At 33.7% G+C, this 19,357-nt stretch overlaps 1 protein-coding gene and 2 long non-coding RNA genes across 15 annotated transcripts; 2 read left to right on the top strand and 1 right to left on the bottom strand.

Moving 5' to 3' along the window:
* Positions 1 to 114: 114 nt before the first annotated feature.
* Positions 115 to 13,288, top strand: LOC143893520 (uncharacterized). Of its 2 annotated transcripts, none has more exons than XR_013255829.1 (3): positions 115 to 251; positions 337 to 461; positions 6,636 to 13,288. It is a non-coding gene; the product is annotated as an uncharacterized LOC143893520 (long non-coding RNA). The 2 variants fall into 2 exon arrangements; XR_013255828.1 differs by having other exon boundaries at positions 337 to 6,062.
* Positions 13,022 to 16,095, bottom strand: LOC143893500 (uncharacterized). Of its 7 annotated transcripts, none has more exons than XR_013255811.1 (3): positions 15,828 to 15,971; positions 14,298 to 15,579; positions 13,022 to 14,239 (listed from the first exon to the last, which is right to left on the bottom strand). It is a non-coding gene; the product is annotated as an uncharacterized LOC143893500 (long non-coding RNA). The 7 variants fall into 7 exon arrangements; XR_013255823.1 differs by having other exon boundaries at positions 13,022 to 14,566; positions 14,753 to 15,579; XR_013255824.1 differs by having other exon boundaries at positions 13,022 to 14,566; positions 14,806 to 15,579.
* Positions 16,035 to 19,187, top strand: Dysb (dystrobrevin binding protein dysbindin). 6 transcript variants are annotated; one of them, XM_077398886.1, is made up of 7 exons: positions 16,175 to 16,277; positions 16,628 to 16,735; positions 16,960 to 17,082; positions 17,289 to 17,578; positions 17,671 to 17,871; positions 18,014 to 18,190; positions 18,644 to 19,187. In XM_077398886.1, exons 3-7 carry the CDS (start codon positions 17,027 to 17,029, stop codon positions 18,730 to 18,732), a joined length of 813 nt encoding a protein of 270 aa, XP_077255012.1. In that variant the 5' UTR covers positions 16,175 to 16,277; positions 16,628 to 16,735; positions 16,960 to 17,026; the 3' UTR covers positions 18,733 to 19,187. The 6 variants fall into 6 exon arrangements, with proteins under 6 accessions (XP_077255022.1, XP_077255031.1, XP_077254992.1 ...); XM_077398896.1 differs by lacking the exons at positions 16,175 to 16,277; positions 16,628 to 16,735 and adding an exon at positions 16,035 to 16,164; XM_077398905.1 differs by lacking the exon at positions 16,628 to 16,735 and having other exon boundaries at positions 16,138 to 16,277; positions 17,671 to 17,826; positions 18,050 to 18,190.
* Positions 19,188 to 19,357: the final 170 nt, after the last annotated feature.

Here is a 19,357-nt window from a genome sequence, read left to right as displayed (position 1 = left end):
GCAGCGTGCGCAGTTTACCGTTCCTGCAGACGGCGGGATTATTACTCTCCCACCAGCTCCGTATTCCACCCGACCCCCTTCTCTCTCTCCTCTCCTCTCCTTCTCTTTCTCTTGTTCTCTTGCAGCTGCCGTCGCCTATTCGCCTCTCGTGTTCCTCTCCCCCCTTCTTCGGGCTACCTGCTCTTGCTGCGTCTCTTACAGTGCCCTAGGGGGAGGTTCGCTCTCGTTGTGCTTCAAGCTTCACATACATGGTGTGTATACTTACACACGTGTAACGTATGAGTATTCACATCCTTTGCGCGGAACCTAGCAAATATAAAAAGTATTATCACACAGTGACGCAGACGGACAAGGCACAGCCAGGTAGGCAGGCGGGCAGACGTTGGCAGACGGATAATAACAAATACGCGGAGGAAGAGGATGAAGCTATGAGGGAGAAGGGGAACGAGGGGAGAAAGCGGGTGGGTGGATGGAGCACGGGTGGAAATTAAGTTAACCTAACGTGTACTCAAGTACGGGTGGGGAACCAATGAGCGAACGGCGGCCGCTCGTAACCACGACCTGTTAAACTATTCTGTGCTATTCGTCCCCCTTTCCAGAGTCGCGCTTTTCCTCTACCATTCTTCCCTCCCTCCACCTTCGGTTGCCCTCTTCAACCAAGTTTCCTCTTTCCCTACCGCCCCTCCGTCTCTTCTTTTCCCTCCCGCTCGCGCCCGTGCCTCCCAAGTACCGTGGCTTTCAACCGAACCGAATCCCCCATTCCGTGCAATTCCCCGTGCGATAACCGTCAACGCCAGCTGTCCAATTGCCGCCTGTCATCCATTGTACTTAAAAGCACCGCTGACGATTTACATCCATAATTTCGCCGCTATTCTTCTGGTTTCTGGAAATTATGAAGCGACAGAGAAGCGCGGCACTTTTTTCCTCCCTCCCCGACACTCTGCCTGGCCAGGCATATAGCCATGCGTGACATTGATCCGTGTAGCGTCGGAAATATCAACCAATGGTGTCCAATGGTTCATAAGGACTCAAAGTAGAACGTCATGACGGACACGTCTCTCACGCCTCGTAGTTAATTCCACGCGCACACATTGATCAAATTTCTCGCGGTTGACTCGACTTGTACTAAGTATTTATTACGACGCAAAATATACTTCTTTCGTACTTCAATTGATTTAACCTCGTACTTAATTCCACGCGCATCGATTATAAATCCCTCGCGGTCGATTCAATCTTGTACCAAGTATTTATTACGACGCAAAATATACTTCTTTCGTACTTCAATCGATTTAAGTTAATTGTTCCGCTCCACTTTTTGTGAAATTTTTAATTTTAACATCAGAGCTCATGATTAATTTATTTTATATAACTTTGCTACTTTTTGTTTCGCGGTACTGTTTGTCTTCTGAAAAATTCATACATGGAAACGCGAATAATCAGTTGTATTATATTGCATTTGCAATCGCGGAATACAATATTTGATATTTGTGCATTTACAGGCTGATTTATATTAAAGAATACACACACGCACGCGCACGCACACGCCAATTTTTCTCTCGAATTAAGCGTTTTCTGAATAAATGTAAATCTGACATATTAAATGTAAAGAGATATTAAACTTTAGGATGGCGATATAATCCAAATTCTTTATAACATGCATTTTTATGAGATAAGATTATTTACATTTTTTTAAGTGGAATTTTGCGACTTTTTCGTATAATTCAGTTAGTTCCCCTAGTTATTCTATTTATAAAAGTATTAAGATAAAGTTTTAAAAAGAAATCAATGGTTTATGAGAAGTATTAGAAATTGTATTATGCAAGAAAAACATTTTTATTTCAAAAAATATCGATTAATTAATATTTCACAAAATATGGTATAACAAATTTGCATTTATACTACTTTCGTAAAACTGTAAAACTTTCGTATGAAACATTTTTTTGGGGAGAATATTTAACTCGACAGAAAAGTCGACATCTTGTTTAAAATGAATCACCCTGTATAGTGGAAAAGATATTTTTTTTCAAACAGTTTTACAAGGAAAATCTATAGTGCGCAAATGGTATAATTGTATCCCGAATAACCAGTTTAGCTGATGGAATTCATACGAGCGAGGCGTGGCCGGTAATGGTTAGAGGTCGACGAGGACGAATATAGTAGGGGAACTTAACGGAACATGTCGAAAACGGCCGAATCTGCCGAGTCTATTGATCGTAACGAATCTCGGTCCCAGATATTCGAGAGTAGCACAATTTGCCTGGATTCTATATTTAGAACCTTATCTTTTTTGGGGGGATCGAGTCTATGTTTAATTTGGTAGATTCCAAGAAAAAGACTTTGGGTTGAGTAGGAATAATTGTTGAACTCGTTTGTATATGCCACGCCCCTGGGGAGAAGAAAGGAAAGGCGGCGCCTTTGTATATTCAAGCGAAGAAAACTGGTGAAGTTATAGTTATGTATATTTCAAAAAAGTAGTTGTTGATATAATAAAATATGCGCATCACAAAGTAGTTTATGATGTAAAATATTCTAATGGAGTTACTCACGGTGAATAGAAATCTGTCGAAGAACGCCTCGCAACGCTTCGCGCTCGTTGTCTACAAATTGCTCTTGATTGCATTACGAAGGTCATTAGTAATTGGTTGCCTCACTCGTTTCACGGCAACAGAAAAACTCATATCTTGTTAATTATCTATTAGTGAGTTAATACAATGGTATATATTTGCAAGCTATTGCTTAAAAGCTAATGAGAGCGGTACCATCGGCCAACCAGATATTGCTGCAACCCAGCGCAGCGCTGTAAAGCTGCAAGCATGCAATTGGGTGGTCCAATATATGCGCACCCGGTTGCCACTGGTATTTACATTCCGAGAAATACTTGACTATATCGATCCTTCCCATTCCCCCCACTCCGCCACATAACTTCTGTTCTACGGCTAGTAGAAACTTCGTACTAGTATGAGCAATGACTGCGTTAGTTTGGCGCAGAGAAGGTAATCCCCTTTATGGAGCGGGCAAGATTATCACGATATAGTAGCGGCGTAACTTTGGTACGGAAGTGGGAGGAGAAAAAGAGAGGTGGAAGAGGAGGAGATTGAGAATAGGGAAAAGGAGAGAGAGTGAAAGAGATGGAAGATGCTCGTAACGTGCATTGACCCACCATTTCCCTCTGTTACTTCCCCTCAAAAGCCGATTTTACCACAAGTTGCGCACAGTATTCTAAGCTCGATTTCTTTTTGATGAGTTTTATTTAATTAAGTTATGTCGCTCGGTTAAAGAGAGAAAAGGAGAAAGAAGAGGGAGAAAAGGCTTGATTCTCGACGGTGTTTCGTTAACATAATTATGAGACTACATCTACAATGTGTTCGAGCTTATTATAATAGCATTCCGATCCAATTCAGTTTTGAATTCACTCGTAAATCCCTGCTCTTTTTTTTCATTACGCTATGTACGTACTTTTTATTCGTTTTGACGAATTTGCGTGGTAGTTTACGTTCTTCATATAATATATGTATATTGTAATAGAAACTATAATTTTTATATAGTCTTCATTAATGCAATTGTAAACATAAATGATGTATATTCTAAAACTCGATTACCTGAACCCGGACTAACTTTTTAAAAATCGATTGAGCTTTTTTGTTAACGGAAGAAAATATTCTTTCATTTTACTACTACAAACTGTTCACAATATCTGCTTTAAGGCACTACAATGAAATATTTAAAAGTATTAACAGTTTATTGCAAAGGATAATGTGTTCATTACAACTTACTATTAGTTGCATGAATCATATCAAGTATTTGCAACGATTTCAATATTCAGGTAATGCAATATGATATATTGTATCCCAGTTTCTGTGCTGGAACAATTACGTGAAGCAACGTTTCAGGATAATAATGAAATATATAGTCGCATGTGCATGTTGGCTTGTACCTATAGCCAACGGGAATGCAATAACCGAGTACAAGCTAATATTACTCAACCACAACCGTGGGTTAATGCGCTTGCAGAGAACGCAATAAAAATAATAGCTCTTCCCCCTCTTTCATTCTCTATTCTGCCCCTCCTGCTGCGAAGGGTGGAGACGAAACAGGAATGGAATTTTCCACGTCAGTACTGCGCCTGTGTGTTGCTGTTGCTGGTCAATCGGTCGCTGCTGTTGCTGGCGGGCTTGCTTGTCCTCATCCGACGTGATGGAACAGCAGAAACGACTGACCCAACAGAGAGCCGAGAGAGCGAATGCTTGGAAATGCAGCGGGAAGCTGGGGGAAGGAGAGGATCTACCCATGCTGCGCCCAGCATACCATCCATTTCCTCACTCCTCCCGGGTTCCTCTTCTCTCGTCCTGCATCTACCCCAGAGATCTATCTATATGTATACCTAGAGCTCTCTCTCTCTCTCTCTCTCTCTCTCTCTCTCTCTCTCTCTCTCTCTCTCTTCTACGCGTTCACCATTACCATTAAAATAGCGACTCTCGCTTCAATACAAACCGTCCAATTCTCTTTTCTCCATATACGGTGCCTTTATTTTATTTTTTCTTTCTATTTTCCCTTGCTTTTTACAGCTGTACAGCTGTAAAGCAGTAAGCAGTCTCCAACAGTGATAGCTATTTTACCATAAAAACTATTTGTGACCTCTTTTTATATCTTTAAACTTGATATATGATATATTGTTTCTTGCAAGAAAAATATTGAGGGAAATGACGTTTATTATTCCTTCCTCAAGCCACACACGTGAATAATTCTCTTTGACGTTTTGGTTTTTTTTTTGCATGGATGCAGGATGACAGATAGATGTTCGATATCACTCGAACGGTAATTAAGGATGGTTAAGGATACATGATGATATAATTTATCAGCAATACGGCAGTAATATTTTCTCGTGGCGAGGTTAATGTATAACTTGACCTCGTTTGTTGACCTCACTGGTTGCTAAGCACCACAGTCGTACCGGGCACCGGCGCGGCACGGCGGGGCGAGGAAGGAGAGAAGGTTAAAGCTTTAGCGACGTTGCCAAATTTCTCTCGAATGAGGATGATCTAAACCAACCAACGCGATGCAACCAACCAATCAGCAAGCCAACCGGGCGTTCAATGTATTGAAAATTTCTGGCATTATGAATACGGATTATATGGAACAGTTGGTCAATTATGCGCGAAACCAGCGGGATTAATCGCCCAATTGACAAACGTCTTCTTTCACGATTTCCTGTTTTTCTGTTTCTTTTTTTTTGTTTGTAAATTTTACAAATCTATTTCTATACAAATTGAAGATAATTATAATTAATGATAATTATATTGAAAAGATCTTATATATAATTTTTATTAAATGTACCTAAAGGCAGTTTCTGTAATAAAAACATTTCTGTAATAAACACTAATATAACAGTTGCAAAGTAAAAGAAAATTACAAAAATGTTGATATAATACTTTTTAACAATAATGATAATAACAATTGTTCATCTCTATGTGTAAAAAATAATACGTATAAAATGTGTATACAATAATCTTATCATGTTGCATCGAAAGAAACTACATAATTACAATTTTTATAGACACAGATAAAAATTTTTACTTTTTTTAAGAGGAATTTAGTAATAATTGTTTTATTATACTAATTTTTATTAATGCTGTTTAGATATATAAATTTGCTCTTCTTAGCTGTACTCATGAAGTTTCTGGTTTTAGAAAAAAAAAGGAAAAAATAAATGTAAAGAATGCAGCTAAACTAAATGGACTTTTGACCTGTAGTTTTTTAGCATCTTTTTCCTTCCCTTTCTTTCTTTTCATTATACATATACTTAACCTGACCTGACCTACGTTGAACACAACGTGTAGGAACATGCAAATTATAGAAGAAGAGGATGAAAACACTCAATATTTATGAGAGCGAAAAAACGTTTCGTAGCAACTTTCGTCAAGTTATATTTTTCCGTCCAAATTAAACTCACAGATGTCACATGATAAATTATATTGAGTACGTAATGAAGAAAACAAAGTGTACAGTATGTAAATGCGTTTAACTGTTGCGCGATGTGATGCTGACTTGCTACATTCGGCCACGTTAAGTATATGATTACGTAACCGGTGACCAACTTCGAGCAATTTACTATTCAAAGCTGCGAATTATTTTTAGTCTGCATGAAATATAGAAAGTCATGATCTAATTCTTGTTAACATGTACTATCGATTAGGTACTATCATAGGTACTATCAATTTATTTAATACAATTTTAAACAAAATTAAAATTATATTAGATGATTTAAAACTTCGTAAAATATATTTTATTTAGTGCATAATTTGAAAGATAATTTTCTATGCCACATAAATTCTAGATAATATAAAATGGGATTAAAAGTAAAGTGGAGTATATATAAAAGCTTCATGTGCTTGGATCGTGCTACTTTCCAACTTATATTTTATAATATATCTGCTTTTCATGTTCAGTGTACTATATTAATCATTCTGATTTGGCAATTTTGTGGCCATAGAACTTATAATACCCACCAAAGGGTTATCCTGGAGTTAGGAATCTCTTTTATTATTATTATTATTATTATTATTATTATTATTATTATTATTATTATCTAAAGGCTCAGTATATGCATTAAACTCAATTAGGCATTTTTTTTATAGATTTCTTTACAGCGGCATCCTGGGAAGAATTTTCTTTGCCTTCTCTGGTAAAATCGAGACATGTGGGATGAGGATCGGAATCCGGGAGCCACCGACTACGAGACGACCGCTTTCACAATCAGCCATGCGTCACTCCACATATTTGCTTTAAAAACATACCGCAAATATAAAAAGAGGCTTCAAATACATATTTTTTTTTTTTTTTTTTTTTTTAGTAGCACATCTTGTTAGGATAGAATAGATTGTCAAGTCATTTGAACCGTTCCAGGTTATTTATTTTAAAAATTTTGAAAAGTAATCGATTACTCAGGTACCTAAAATTGGAAACTTTATCTTCTAACTATTGTCTAACACAAAAGGAAGGTAGATCTATAAATACAAAACTGTTCACTATCTTGGATGACGAGAAAGTTTTTTCGAAAGGCAACTAAGAATTCTTTGAAAGTAAGGGTTTTTGCTTCCTCATAGAGGAAGCTTTGTTTTCGTAAAAAAAAATTTTTCTAGTTGCTTTTGCCAATGTGTTCAGAATGTTCTAAAACGTCGAAAAATCGCTATTTTAAAAAATGTCGGTATGTGTGTATGTATGTGTGTATGTTGTGCCAAATTTACCGAAATTTTTATAACTCCAGAACTGATTAACCAAATCTTAACGAATTATATATGAAATAGGGGTAGAAAAGACTGAAGAATATAATAGAATTAATAAAAATTGCTAATAATTAAGGGTTTTTTTTTAAATAAAATTTTGAATTTTTGCAGAAATGTTTGTTTAATCTTTAATTTCCGCAAATTTGGAGATATCGATCTATTTCTAATTTTATTATATTTTTCAGTCTTTTCTACCCCTATATTTCATATCTAATTCTTTAAGATTTGGTTGATTAGACTTAGCTTTATACGTGATCAAAGGTCCCTAATTTTTAGAAAAATGTTTGTAATAGCTTTAACTTCTGTAAATTTTAAGATATCGGTTTATTTTTAATTTTGTTATGTTCTTCTGTCTTCTCTATTTCTATTTCATATAGTTCTTTAATGCCGGTATTCATAGTCGGGTCTTATATTCAAGTTAAAAGCGAGATGCAAGTACTAGTTGCTCTAACTTCCGCAAACATTGAGATATTGGGCTGTTTGTTTGTTGTTGTTATTGTTGTTTTTTTTTGTTGTTTTTTTTTTATCAATAGAGTATCATTCAAGGAAGGTCGGTATTGAATTTGGCGATGATCGGTAAAGGGGTTTTTTGCAAGTAGAAACCTTTGCTCACAAAGCTTCCTCTATGAGAAAGCTAAAACAAATAGAGGAAGCTTTGTGAGCAAAGGTTTCTACTTGCACACTTAAAAACTATGAGGAAGCAATGTGCAGGTTTCTACTTGCACACTTTTACTTGTTTTTCTTTAAAGTGACGAACAAACGATTGGAGAAGTTATAAAGGGGAGGCTTTACGACGATGCGAGTAATATTATGGCGATAAATAACATTTTCCTCACGTTCTGGAACTTAATGAAGAAAGCCCTAAAAATTACTCAAAACTGATGCGAAAGTAGAGGTATGTCGGTCAATTCGTTCGAAGATCAATAATTTTATTTACCGGAAATTGCTGAGCCTTTAAAACTTCGGAAAAAGAATATAATCACTTCTTTAAAAACGAAATTTTTAAAGTTAGAAAATAAAAATTATTTCAATACCACGATTTCAAATGACGTTAATATTATATTTGCCATTATACAAGATTTAAAAAATTTTATAAGAGATTAATAGGCAAAAAATGCGATCTAATACGGAGAGAAAAGAAAAAACTATAGTTTGTGTATTACATATTATTGCTTAATGTGTGTAGGAGATATAAATTCTGAGTCCGATTATTTTTAGAGTCCGGACATCTAGAAAAAATATATATAAACAGTCTCTCTCTCAAGTCTAGTCTAAAGTACGAGATTGAGACTGTTCGATAAAACTTCATTTTAATCAGCAAAGTATTACAATAAAACAGTAAAGTAATATAAAGGGTACAGATCTATCCTCTTTCTCCCACTTTGATTTACCTACTGTTACATATATTTTTATAGTAAACGTAATAATTAAAAATAAATATATAAATTAATGATATAAAAATGTAAAATCGTTACATTCACGTTGGAAAATTAATAATTAATTATTTATGCAAGTATTGCAATTAATGCAAGTATATTGCTGAATTGCATTATTTGAAAAACAGACGTGCCGAATATGTCGATATAAACATTTCGTTCGTGTTCCATTAGTATTTTGGCTTGGTGTGTTTGTTTGCTGTTAAAAAAACAATTATTTAATATAATATCTTGCTCTCTGTACGATTTTATTTGTTTTTTTTTGTCATATTAATTTATATTTATATCTTAATTATCATTTCTATTAAAGGGAAAAATATGTACTTGACACATTTCTTTTTTATATTTTTTTACCCAGTAAGCAAATTCCTCGTAATATAACAATAAATTGGTAGTAGATTTGCTTTAGATATTGCAACAGATCCGGTATCATCTGTCCGCATTAAACTCATGTTTTGTCGGCAAAAATCTGCCGATATAATTTGACAGCAGATTGTCGGTAGATTCCTCAGTTCCTGGCGTTCCTGCAGTCAATATGTCAATATTATATTCTGTTATATTTCTGCCGGCACATTCGACAAAATTTGACAAAACTTTCTATATTCTCGACAGATTTGGCTGTCAGGCTACATTGATATTTTTTACGCTCACTAAGACGTTAAGATCTCAATGATTTATGAAGCGACAAAAAAGAAGGTCGTAATTTCGATCGTAATAGCGGAAAGTGTGCGAAAATATTTTTGGTTTCCAGCACGTTTATTTAAATTACATCCGTACGAAAATGACGAAGAGACAATTGAGTAAACTCCGAGCGGAAAGATTGTAAGATAATTTTAATTTTTTTTAATATAGTGTTTTTAAAAAAATGCGGTCTTCTTTTTAATTCTTATATTATATTTTCATTTTCTTCTATTTTCTATTAAAAAATTTCTTTCCTTTCTTCTTTCTATTAAAATGCATGCGGCAAAGATTATAACGCTAATTTATCAAAGCGGCGAGTGGGTTTCTAATACATTACATAACGTTGAATTATTTGTTATTGGTATTTCCTATCACATGTTTGATAAAATAGTTTACGTGTTGGCTCTTAAGGGGACTGGAGGGTCAGATATATGGAGAAAAAGAGTTCTTAACATTTAGTATTTCTACTTGTTTGATTGAAATTTCTTTCATTAAAACAACATATGCTTATAGACGAAATAATATTTTTTTGAATAAATTTATTTTTTCCCCAAGGAAACCCTATTATTTAACGGAAAAAACTATTATTTGAAGTAATATCTCCTAACTAAATAATATATTATTTGGCTATACAAAATGAGAGAGAGAATCTATAAAATCTATAAAATAAAACAAATAATTTCTTTATGTTAAGCCGGTTTTATGCCGCGTTTTGTTAATTTTTATTCGATTTTTTTAAATGGTTTTAGTTGATAATGATAACCTTCCGAGATTTCTAGTTAAAATTTGCTCTGATCAGATGACCGAGAGCCGAGATATTACTACAAAACAACTTCGAAAAAGAAACTTCAGCTATACATATCGTATACATTTATCTTAATATTTGTTAATAAAAAATATTTTTTTCCACTCTTTATATATTGTATAAATGTACCTCAAAATTTCACTTTTGCACATTTATTCAGTTTATCACAAAATTTTCCAGCGATCTGACCCTCCACACACACAGTCCCCTTAATTGCGTACATTTTAATGTACTCTATATACATGAGCGTGTAATTAGTCTCGACGAACAAAATCATGCATTTATATACATGGGACTGATTGTGAGAAATAAAATTTGAAATTGCATTAATTCTATTCGACCTAGTTGCCATCGAAAGCTTGCATCGACATTATATCAAAGAAAAGCGTTGTTACTTTTTCTTTTTTATATTATTCTTCCTTTTCAATTTGAGATATTTTAATCAAAATCACGTTTACAGAAGAATTCCAGATAAGTTACTTGGTAGAGCCTTGAGTAGAGTGTAGTATTTCGATGGAGTATATATACTATGTAACATAATCGCACTGTCAGTCGATTTTTATATACCTAGCGTCACACTTGAGAGTTGCTGTAATAATATTAGAGAGATAACAGAATTCTTCATTTTAGTGTTTAAATAATTGAGCAATATTTTTGCGTTGAATATTTAAATGTATCATTTATTTTGCTATTATAATTTCATAAAATTGTAAATTTTTATATCTGTGCACAAAGAGAGGCGTTACATAAAAAATAACTGCAATTAATTTTTTATCATATTTTCATCGAGGAACATTTCTTTCAAGTTTATTGCAGTAATCGGCTAATATATTCAACTTTTATTATTTTTCTTTTCCCGCGAAAAATTTAATTTTTTCCCGAGATATCAAAAGGTCACTTTTATAAATAAAATACTAATTTTATGAAAAAGTTTTATATTGCACTCTCATATGCTATACGCTGTTATAAATGTCTCGAAATTCCAACCATTTTATTATACATATTATAAAAAAAATATTACCGCATGTAATTACATTCGTGATGTAATGGGAAACGAACGCGCGATATGAGATTGTACGAGATAATGATGAAATTAATATAATTAGTAAGAATGGACTTTTATAGAAATTAAAGAGCATATGACATTTCGTTCGTAAACTTAAAGTATATGTATATGTAATTGTTATATCAGACAACAACTAAATTTTTTACTCAATTAACACATTTAAATGCAACATTTGTTCCCACTTTTTTTCGTTATTATCTATTCTTGTTAAATACAACAGTTGCATAATCGTATGTGGAAAAAATAAACCTTACGTTTCAGTACTTTATAATTAAATTGAGTCGTTTCAAATTGCCTGCATCCTACCAGAATAAAAATTAAATTAAATCGAAAAGCTAATTTCTCGAAAGTTTGTTACAATCTCTCAGTTAAAAAGATATATATATGTATTCTTCTGGTTCCAAGTTGGAGAAAAGCACTTATATATCTTTCTTTTTAAATATAATTTATCAGATATAACATTCTAATTCATAACTATTTGTTTAAATTTAAATAAAGATCACTTTAAAATTATAAATGATTTTATCGATGCTACTACGATACAATCCCGTCAGAAGTACCAAATTTCACATTATAGTTCGCTTTAAGATACACGACCTTATAACTAAAGGGCTACTAAATTTAAAGGATATATTATACAGGATTATTTCTCCAATCTCTTCTTCCTACATATCTTTTTATATATACGTCACGTTTGCTCGATATAGCACACCCGCTGGAAATCGAAAATTGTTGTTGGGGTACAAGGGAAAGTCTGTAGGAAGTCCGTGGGATTACCCTCCTAGCATTTTGTAATGGGTGATTTGGGAAGGATGATCCAACTTGACGATGCGAATAATAAAGAAGAGAGGAAACTTGTCTGTATCAAGTTGAATGAGTATACGCATTTATTTCATGAATTCATGCATGTTTTTGTAACATTTATTTTTTCTTCGACTTATCTTAAACGTTTTCCTACGAAATAAATAGAACAAAATGAAAAAACATGTATAAATAGTTAGATTTTATTATAATTTGTTATTATTTGCGCTAATCTATATAATTTATTATATTACTTGATCTTGAAACGTAGCCTTACGTCAAAGCTGGAAATCTTTCATTACTAAATTGATATACAATTTAATATCATTAATACTAATAAGAATCTTATTGACCCTCCTATCTTGTACGATATTTATTGCTAAAAATATTACCTCAGCCGAGGCACGAATCTCCTCATTTTTCCCCATTTTCCAGAAGGGGCATTATTCATTCGTCAGAGCAAAACATTCTAATAAGCCTCTTGTAAACTCCCCTGTTCTGTTTATCGTACTAAAATTGAGACGATATTTTTCGGAATAAATTTTGTGTGTGCGGTTTATAAAATACTCGTTAGCAATATAAATTGTGTATGTGTGTGTGTGTGTGTGTGTGTATATCAGTTTTATAATGCCTGCAAATAGTTTTTTATTGATTTATTTTTAAATAAAGAATAATACTTTATAATTTACGTAAAAGTAAGAAAAAAACCACGCAATTTATGATTTATTACTAATTTGTATATTATATGATTGTTGTATTGATTTGTTGTCCATATCTGAAAACTTTATATAAAGACTCGAGTACAAAATTGATACTTTAATCTTTTTCTTGGCAAAACGGACAACGCAATATATTATTAAATTCACAAAGTAGTCAAAGTAAATTGTTCTTGAGACACATCACTTAATTCGAGAATAGGATTGAATGAGAGATTTAATGACAATGACAATTAAGTTGAAAATCTTGTTTTATTCGAATAGATGACATGGGTGAAAAACAACTATTACAGATTATGTTTTTATTTATTCTGTGAACAGTGCGAACAAGAGTTTAGGCGAATAATACGGTGGAACAGATTCGAATGGCTACTTGAACTTTCCTTATGCACGAAATATATCGCATTTGTCACATTGTTACATCCTAATTCGTCTGTTCTGTGTTATATTAATATTCGTTATGTTCAGTCAGTACGGAGTAATCGACTAAAAGTTAAAAATACAAACCTTTAGGAGTTTCAATTTTAAACAGACTTTAAAATTGATTTTAAGATGTTATCTTATAGCGTTTTTGACTGGCATGAATTTGACCCATGACCAAGGTCCAACCAGAGAAGAGTTAATAACGGTCACATGTTCTACTTCCAGGTTCTAATCGAACGATTCCAGCATGTGATGTCATTAACCCAACTCGGGTTGGACCTTGGTCATGGGTCAAATTCATGCCAGTCGAAAATGCTATTTAGATGTATCTCATGTATCACGATTCGCTTTGTAATTCACACAGCTTTGTCAATTTCCTGTGTTTTCATGTTACATTTTTAAACACGACACAAGTTCATTAAACTCATATTCTTCATTTCGTGTGCGCGAATGTGCGAATGATTCATGAATTCTATTGTTGTAACAATGTAATAAAGTTTTCGCATTATTCATTATCAGAATTTTTATGTCATATTTATCAGTTTTATTGTACCCATAAATACGAAATGGACAGTGACTGTGAAATAAATTGTTGCATCGATGATGTATTATTCATATAATTTGTTTTACAATTCGGGACGAAAGGTTAAAATATTTCCCTTATTGGAGTTAATTTATCGATCTCTCAACGTTACGCTCTTCGAAATCTATTTAAACAATTTAAATAAATTTTTTGACATTGTCAATTGCAACTATCACAAGAGTTTTCATGTAAATCATAAAGGTAAACAACGTCCCTTATAAATTTTTAGATTTATCTTCATTTTTTTTCCTGCCTATTTTGTTGGTTAGTTATTCATTTACGAATAATGAATCACAATTGCGTTTAGAAGCACGTCAAAGATGAAATATCCAAGGCCTTACAAAGAGTTTCCGACTTGTACAGTTTATTGCTCTTTCCACTTGGTAAATAAAAGATTACGCTGGAATCTCTTATTCCTGGTAACGCGATTGTTATCCATATATGTCTACAAAAATAAAAATTGTTTTATTCAATTAAGGAAACTAACTGCGATAAAATTATACCTTTCCATATGAAATCTTAGATGATTAATAAGATCTTGTATATATCTTTGGATTTTTATCATTATTACTATTTTCTTTTGGTACACATTCTGAACTCTGGCCTTCCTTTACTTTCAAACAGCTGCTTCGTGATCTTCTAATTCATTTGACTGATTATAAGAAACAAGAAACTTCAAATGTATCTAGCACAAGTAGCCATTGTTGAATATCTTCAGTGCCACTTCAGTATTTTGCTCCGTTTACAAATTTCTCGAGTCTAGTTTCTCTGTCTACAAATAACATTATATATTTATGTATATTTAATGATATAATTATAATGTAATTATTTATATATTTAACCTAATAAAGAAATTATTATAAAAAATTACGATAAAATTACATATTTAATATAATTTTTTTCGTGTTATATTTTCTTGAATTACATTACAAAATGAACATAAAATAAAGAGACTGACTAAGTTTGGTAACATCGAACTGAGAGATCCAGGATAAATTTTTTGCTATGTACCAGGCTTAATTGTGCAAACGTAATACGGCGATGCAATTAACACCTTCCAGATTCATAACTTTTGTACGTGCCATCAATTCATATGAAAATGTAGGATAAAATTAAGATGCATTAGTTAAATTTTTGCTTAGCAACAAGCTCCCATTGCACAATAAGATACGCACATAGTAAAATTCTTCACATGGTCAAATCTATAAAATAAAAAAAACGAGCTACCAATGTGACACAGGATCTAGTGCGTATACAATACTGTAGACAGAACTCTGACAGAAATACAGTAAAGTTTGACCAAAATATGATGGCAGATTGACTGCAGAAATCAGGTAAACTCTTTGATATACTTACTGCATAATTGTATACGAATTAACCGCAGAAATAGAGCCAGAATCCGCATTCGACGGATTCTACCCAGTTTCTGCCTTCAATCTACCATCGAGTTATGTTAGCAGGCTCTGCGGAACATAAGCTTAATTAATGCGGACATTATAGTCAATTCCAATTTGCAGGCAATTTCTGTCAATTCAATTTACTGTCAATCTACCGATACGCCACGGTCAGTTCGCTTAACGAGTCCCGATTAGTATGTCTAAAGGCTGCTAGGTCAATACGCCAGATTGCAGATTCCGAGTGATTCTCCGCAACTGCGAGTGTTGTTGAAGCATACAGATGCCAAAGGAAAGCCCGTAGAATCCTGCGTCCTGTCGATTGCCTGTCGTTTCTATCCAGAGCACGCGTCCACGATCGTCCATTATTCGCTTTCTCCTCTTTCCAACGCTGGAATAAACATTTAAGATTTGCTTTTTATCCTTACACTGAACTGAAATTGAGCTAGTGCAGGCAAAGATAGAGAGAACAGAATAGAACGTGTATAAAGATTAATCAATGATTCGCCCTGTTGTACCCGTGGAATCGTTAGATTTATCTGTTCACGATAACTATACAACTACAGTTCCACCAAAAAATAATTTAAAAACTATATAAAGAAATATATAGTATTATTAAGCGTCATAAGATTTTCTAACCTTATAAATTTGACATTTAACGGTTACCGTTTATTTTTTTTTTTTTCTTTAACAGGAACTGGCGACAATTATCACTTATATATCTGTAGAATTTCAAATGTTATTTACTAAAATATAAATATTGCGAAATCTTTTCGATCTAGGAAAGCTGTCACTTTCGCGTATTTACTATTTAACTTGTTTATACTTTTGCTTCGAAAATGCCAGCTGATTTTTCTCGCTTGCAATGGCTCTGCACTTATAGTGCAGCCAGTTCAGTAAACTCTTGCACTGAGTTTCGGCTGCACTCCCAATAAAATATATATACCATTTTAGATGTAATTTTCGAGGGCGTAAGGTATGTACCTAGGAGTGCAGATCAAACAAACGTATACCTATCGTCATCTCCGCGACAATTCGACGAGCTAAATTGCCGACTAGTTCTCTCGCACGTCGTTCTCGGATTTCAATGTAATTTTACTCCCTCGAAAAGAGGCAGAGAGCTTTTCTCCGTTAATTAAATTCCAAATCTGTCGGTTTCCCATTACACCGTTTGATACGCGAAAAGAATTTCATTCGGCCTATTGGCTGACGCCGAGTGCATTGTTTTGTAAACAACGACCGAGCTGGGTCTGAATTGACGGTGTCGATTGTCAATTAATAACGACTGACAAGCCGTGCCGTAGCTTCGCGATCACGTGTTTACACGCGTGTAAACAAAGTTCTCATGTCATCTCTTGTGTTTTCCGGTTAACAATTGCAAAATAATTCCAAAGCAGGTGATAACGCACGTGTGAAATCAGCAGATTTTTTTTGTTTAGAGAATGACGCATTTACTTTGTCGAACAAGTTAAATTGATTGGCTTGACTGTGAACACAATATTAACACGATTATTGAATATAATTAACACGATTTGTCGAATGTGCAGGTAATTGGGCGAAGATAATTACAGCTAAATTATAATGTAAACTGTATAGAGAAAATCACAATTTTTCTATAAAATTACCGTAGCTTGTTGCACAAAGGTAGACACGTCTTCGCACGACGCAGAGAAATTGAAAATTCTTCCTGATTTTAGTATTTAAGTATATTCTTTCCGTTCGTTACAACATCTGTGCGATAAAATTAAAAGAGTTTTGTCGTCTAATGCAGGTAGCTGGATTTAAAAGCGCATTGGAAGTTCATCGACGGCGAATGTTCGCCACTGAGACAATACAATATGTTTGGATCATTGCGTAGCAAGTTTCAGACGGTGCAGGAAGGTATATCCGCTAGGTAAAAGATTTTCTATATTTACCGTGTCTCTTGTCATTACTGTGTAGAGATGATACGGATAATAATAACGTACAATAATAGAACTGACGATAGCCGCTCATAAATCGGCAATCGCACACTTTCGAACGATGAACTACGAAAGATAACGTAGCGACGTATAAGCAGCGGCAACTTTTACAACTCCAGAACATAATCGATGATTTCAGTATACGCGGATTGTCCACCACTGAGCAGCCAAAGAGCAAAAAATCGGCCAATGTAAGGAATGTAAATTATGACGCTGGGGCAGACGTTCTGCATCACTTTCAACTGCAATGGAACGAACTTCACGAGCTCGCAGAGGAAAACGCGGGAAAGGCTCGGGAAGCGGATACATTGATATCTTCTATTTACGAGAAACTTCAACACGAGTGGAACAACGTCACATGTTTAAATAGCACCTTAGCTTACATTCCAAAGATTAATAATGCGATTCAAGATCTCATGGACCAAATAGGTAGTTTCCCTTTTTCCGAGATGAAACGCGACGCGTTAGGACACAAATAGAAATCGAATCTTTCTAAAATTGTCCATTTTATTATGTCGAAGGAAATTTACAAGAAATGTTTGAAGAAGTTGAAGGAGCTTTGTATCGATTGGAAGACCTAAATGAAATATTAGATTTACAAAGTAGACAGTTGGATCACAGGTTCCAATTGGCTTTGTATAAAGAGAAGAAACTGATAGAATTAAATAATTTCAAAGGTACGTTACGCGACGAAAGAAATGTATTTTGTATATCCAATCAAGGTGGTCTGTTTTCTGTAGCTGCACTGCTGAACTAGTGCACACTGGTGCAATAAGTTAGAATGGGACAGGTATATTTTGTTTTACTTTAACTCACTGCACCAGTGTGCACTAGTTCAGCAGTGCAGCTACAGAAAACAGAAAGATCTCTTCGTGAATTATTTCAAATTAATTTTTTTAGGAAAGTTAGCTAACGAGCACACGGAGAGACTCTCGCAACATGAATTAAATCAGCAAAAAAAATTGAAAGAGCGGCGAGAGACCTTCGAGGAAGCCTTTAAGGAGGATCTTGAGGAATACAAAGCAACTGGATCTATACCAAGTATGCCTTTTATTTCTACATCTTCTCACAAAGAAAAAGAAAGTGAATGAAATAAACAATGACTCGTAGAAATATCTAAGCAAAACTATTCAAATAAAGTAAATCTATCGTAAATAATTTATACTGTGAATATCGCATGGATGTCTTGCCACTTGATGCAAACCTGTATATTGTTTAAATACGATTGCCACAGAGTATCGATTGAGAAGTTAATAAACAGCTATGTTATTTCGAAAATTTATTATTGAGCTGTGCAGTCAGTTGAATTCGTTATAATATTTATATTTACAAGTTAATACAAATATATTTCTTAAAAATAGTATTTCTTCTGCAGTATAATGTTTCATCCAGTTTATTCTGTCCATTCACGAGATAAGTTTAACTTCCCGATGATTATTCTTGATTATCATTAATAACGGATTATATGATTAATTTGTCTGTTCCAAATTTTAGAGTTACCAGTCTCTGCGGAAGGTCCATCTTTGGACGAGATAGTGTTGGACATTGATTCGAAAATATTTGATGAGTTTTTAGAGAATTAGAAGCAGAAGATTGAGGATTGTATCCATAAGTCTGTCCATAAGTCGTTGCTAAACTTTCTTTGAAGGTAACTCATGATGGAACATGACTTAATCGCATTTCTTACAACTAGATATTAGGGCTGTGATTCAGACAATTTAAGCTTTTTAATATAAAAAGTGTAAAAAAATAGTTCACAGTATAAAAAATGTCTTATACAAATGCTTCCAATTTTTCCATCAAATGCCTAAACTGACTTAAATTTCATGAAACTTTGTACAATCCTCGCAGATGTAAGTGCAGTATTTTGATTTTGTGAATTGTATTACGTTTTGTCTTTTGAATTGAAGGGAACTCGAGTTTTATCCCGCGACAATTCTCTCGTATGTAAATAGATGTAAGAGAAAAATGTTATTTTGTTAAATTTTCCTCAATTGTATCACAACTAAAAAATAAAAATAAATTGATGTAACATGTATTACAAACTTTCAGAAATTTCTTTGTATATTTATAATAAAGTGTGTTTAATAAAATTTGTACAATTCACAACAGAATTTTTTTACTTCAACCGCAATATCAAGATTTGCGCAATAATTTCGTGCTATCAACGAAAAAAAATTTTTTTTTAAATTAGTTTCGCGAATCGTA

The sequence above is a fragment of the Temnothorax americanus genome, unplaced genomic scaffold (genome assembly GCF_048541705.1).
Source record: "Temnothorax americanus isolate GAGA-0224 unplaced genomic scaffold, ASM4854170v1 Scaffold1, whole genome shotgun sequence".
In the NCBI taxonomy this organism is placed as follows: Eukaryota; Metazoa; Arthropoda; class Insecta; order Hymenoptera; family Formicidae; genus Temnothorax; species Temnothorax americanus.
This window is presented reverse-complemented; position numbering and strand designations above follow the sequence as displayed.

Bases quoted from the DNA above. Each gene is read 5' to 3' on its own strand.
- Dysb (XM_077398896.1), top strand. From the start codon at position 17,027: ATGTTTGGATCATTGCGTAGCAAGTTTCAGACGGTGCAGGAAGGTATA. The intron at 17,083-17,288 runs GTAAAAGATTTT...CGATGATTTCAG, and splicing joins CAGGAAGGTATATCCGCTAG to TATACGCGGATTGTCCACCA. The intron at 17,872-18,013 runs GTGGTCTGTTTT...GAAAACAGAAAG, and splicing joins ATTTTGTATATCCAATCAAG to ATCTCTTCGTGAATTATTTC.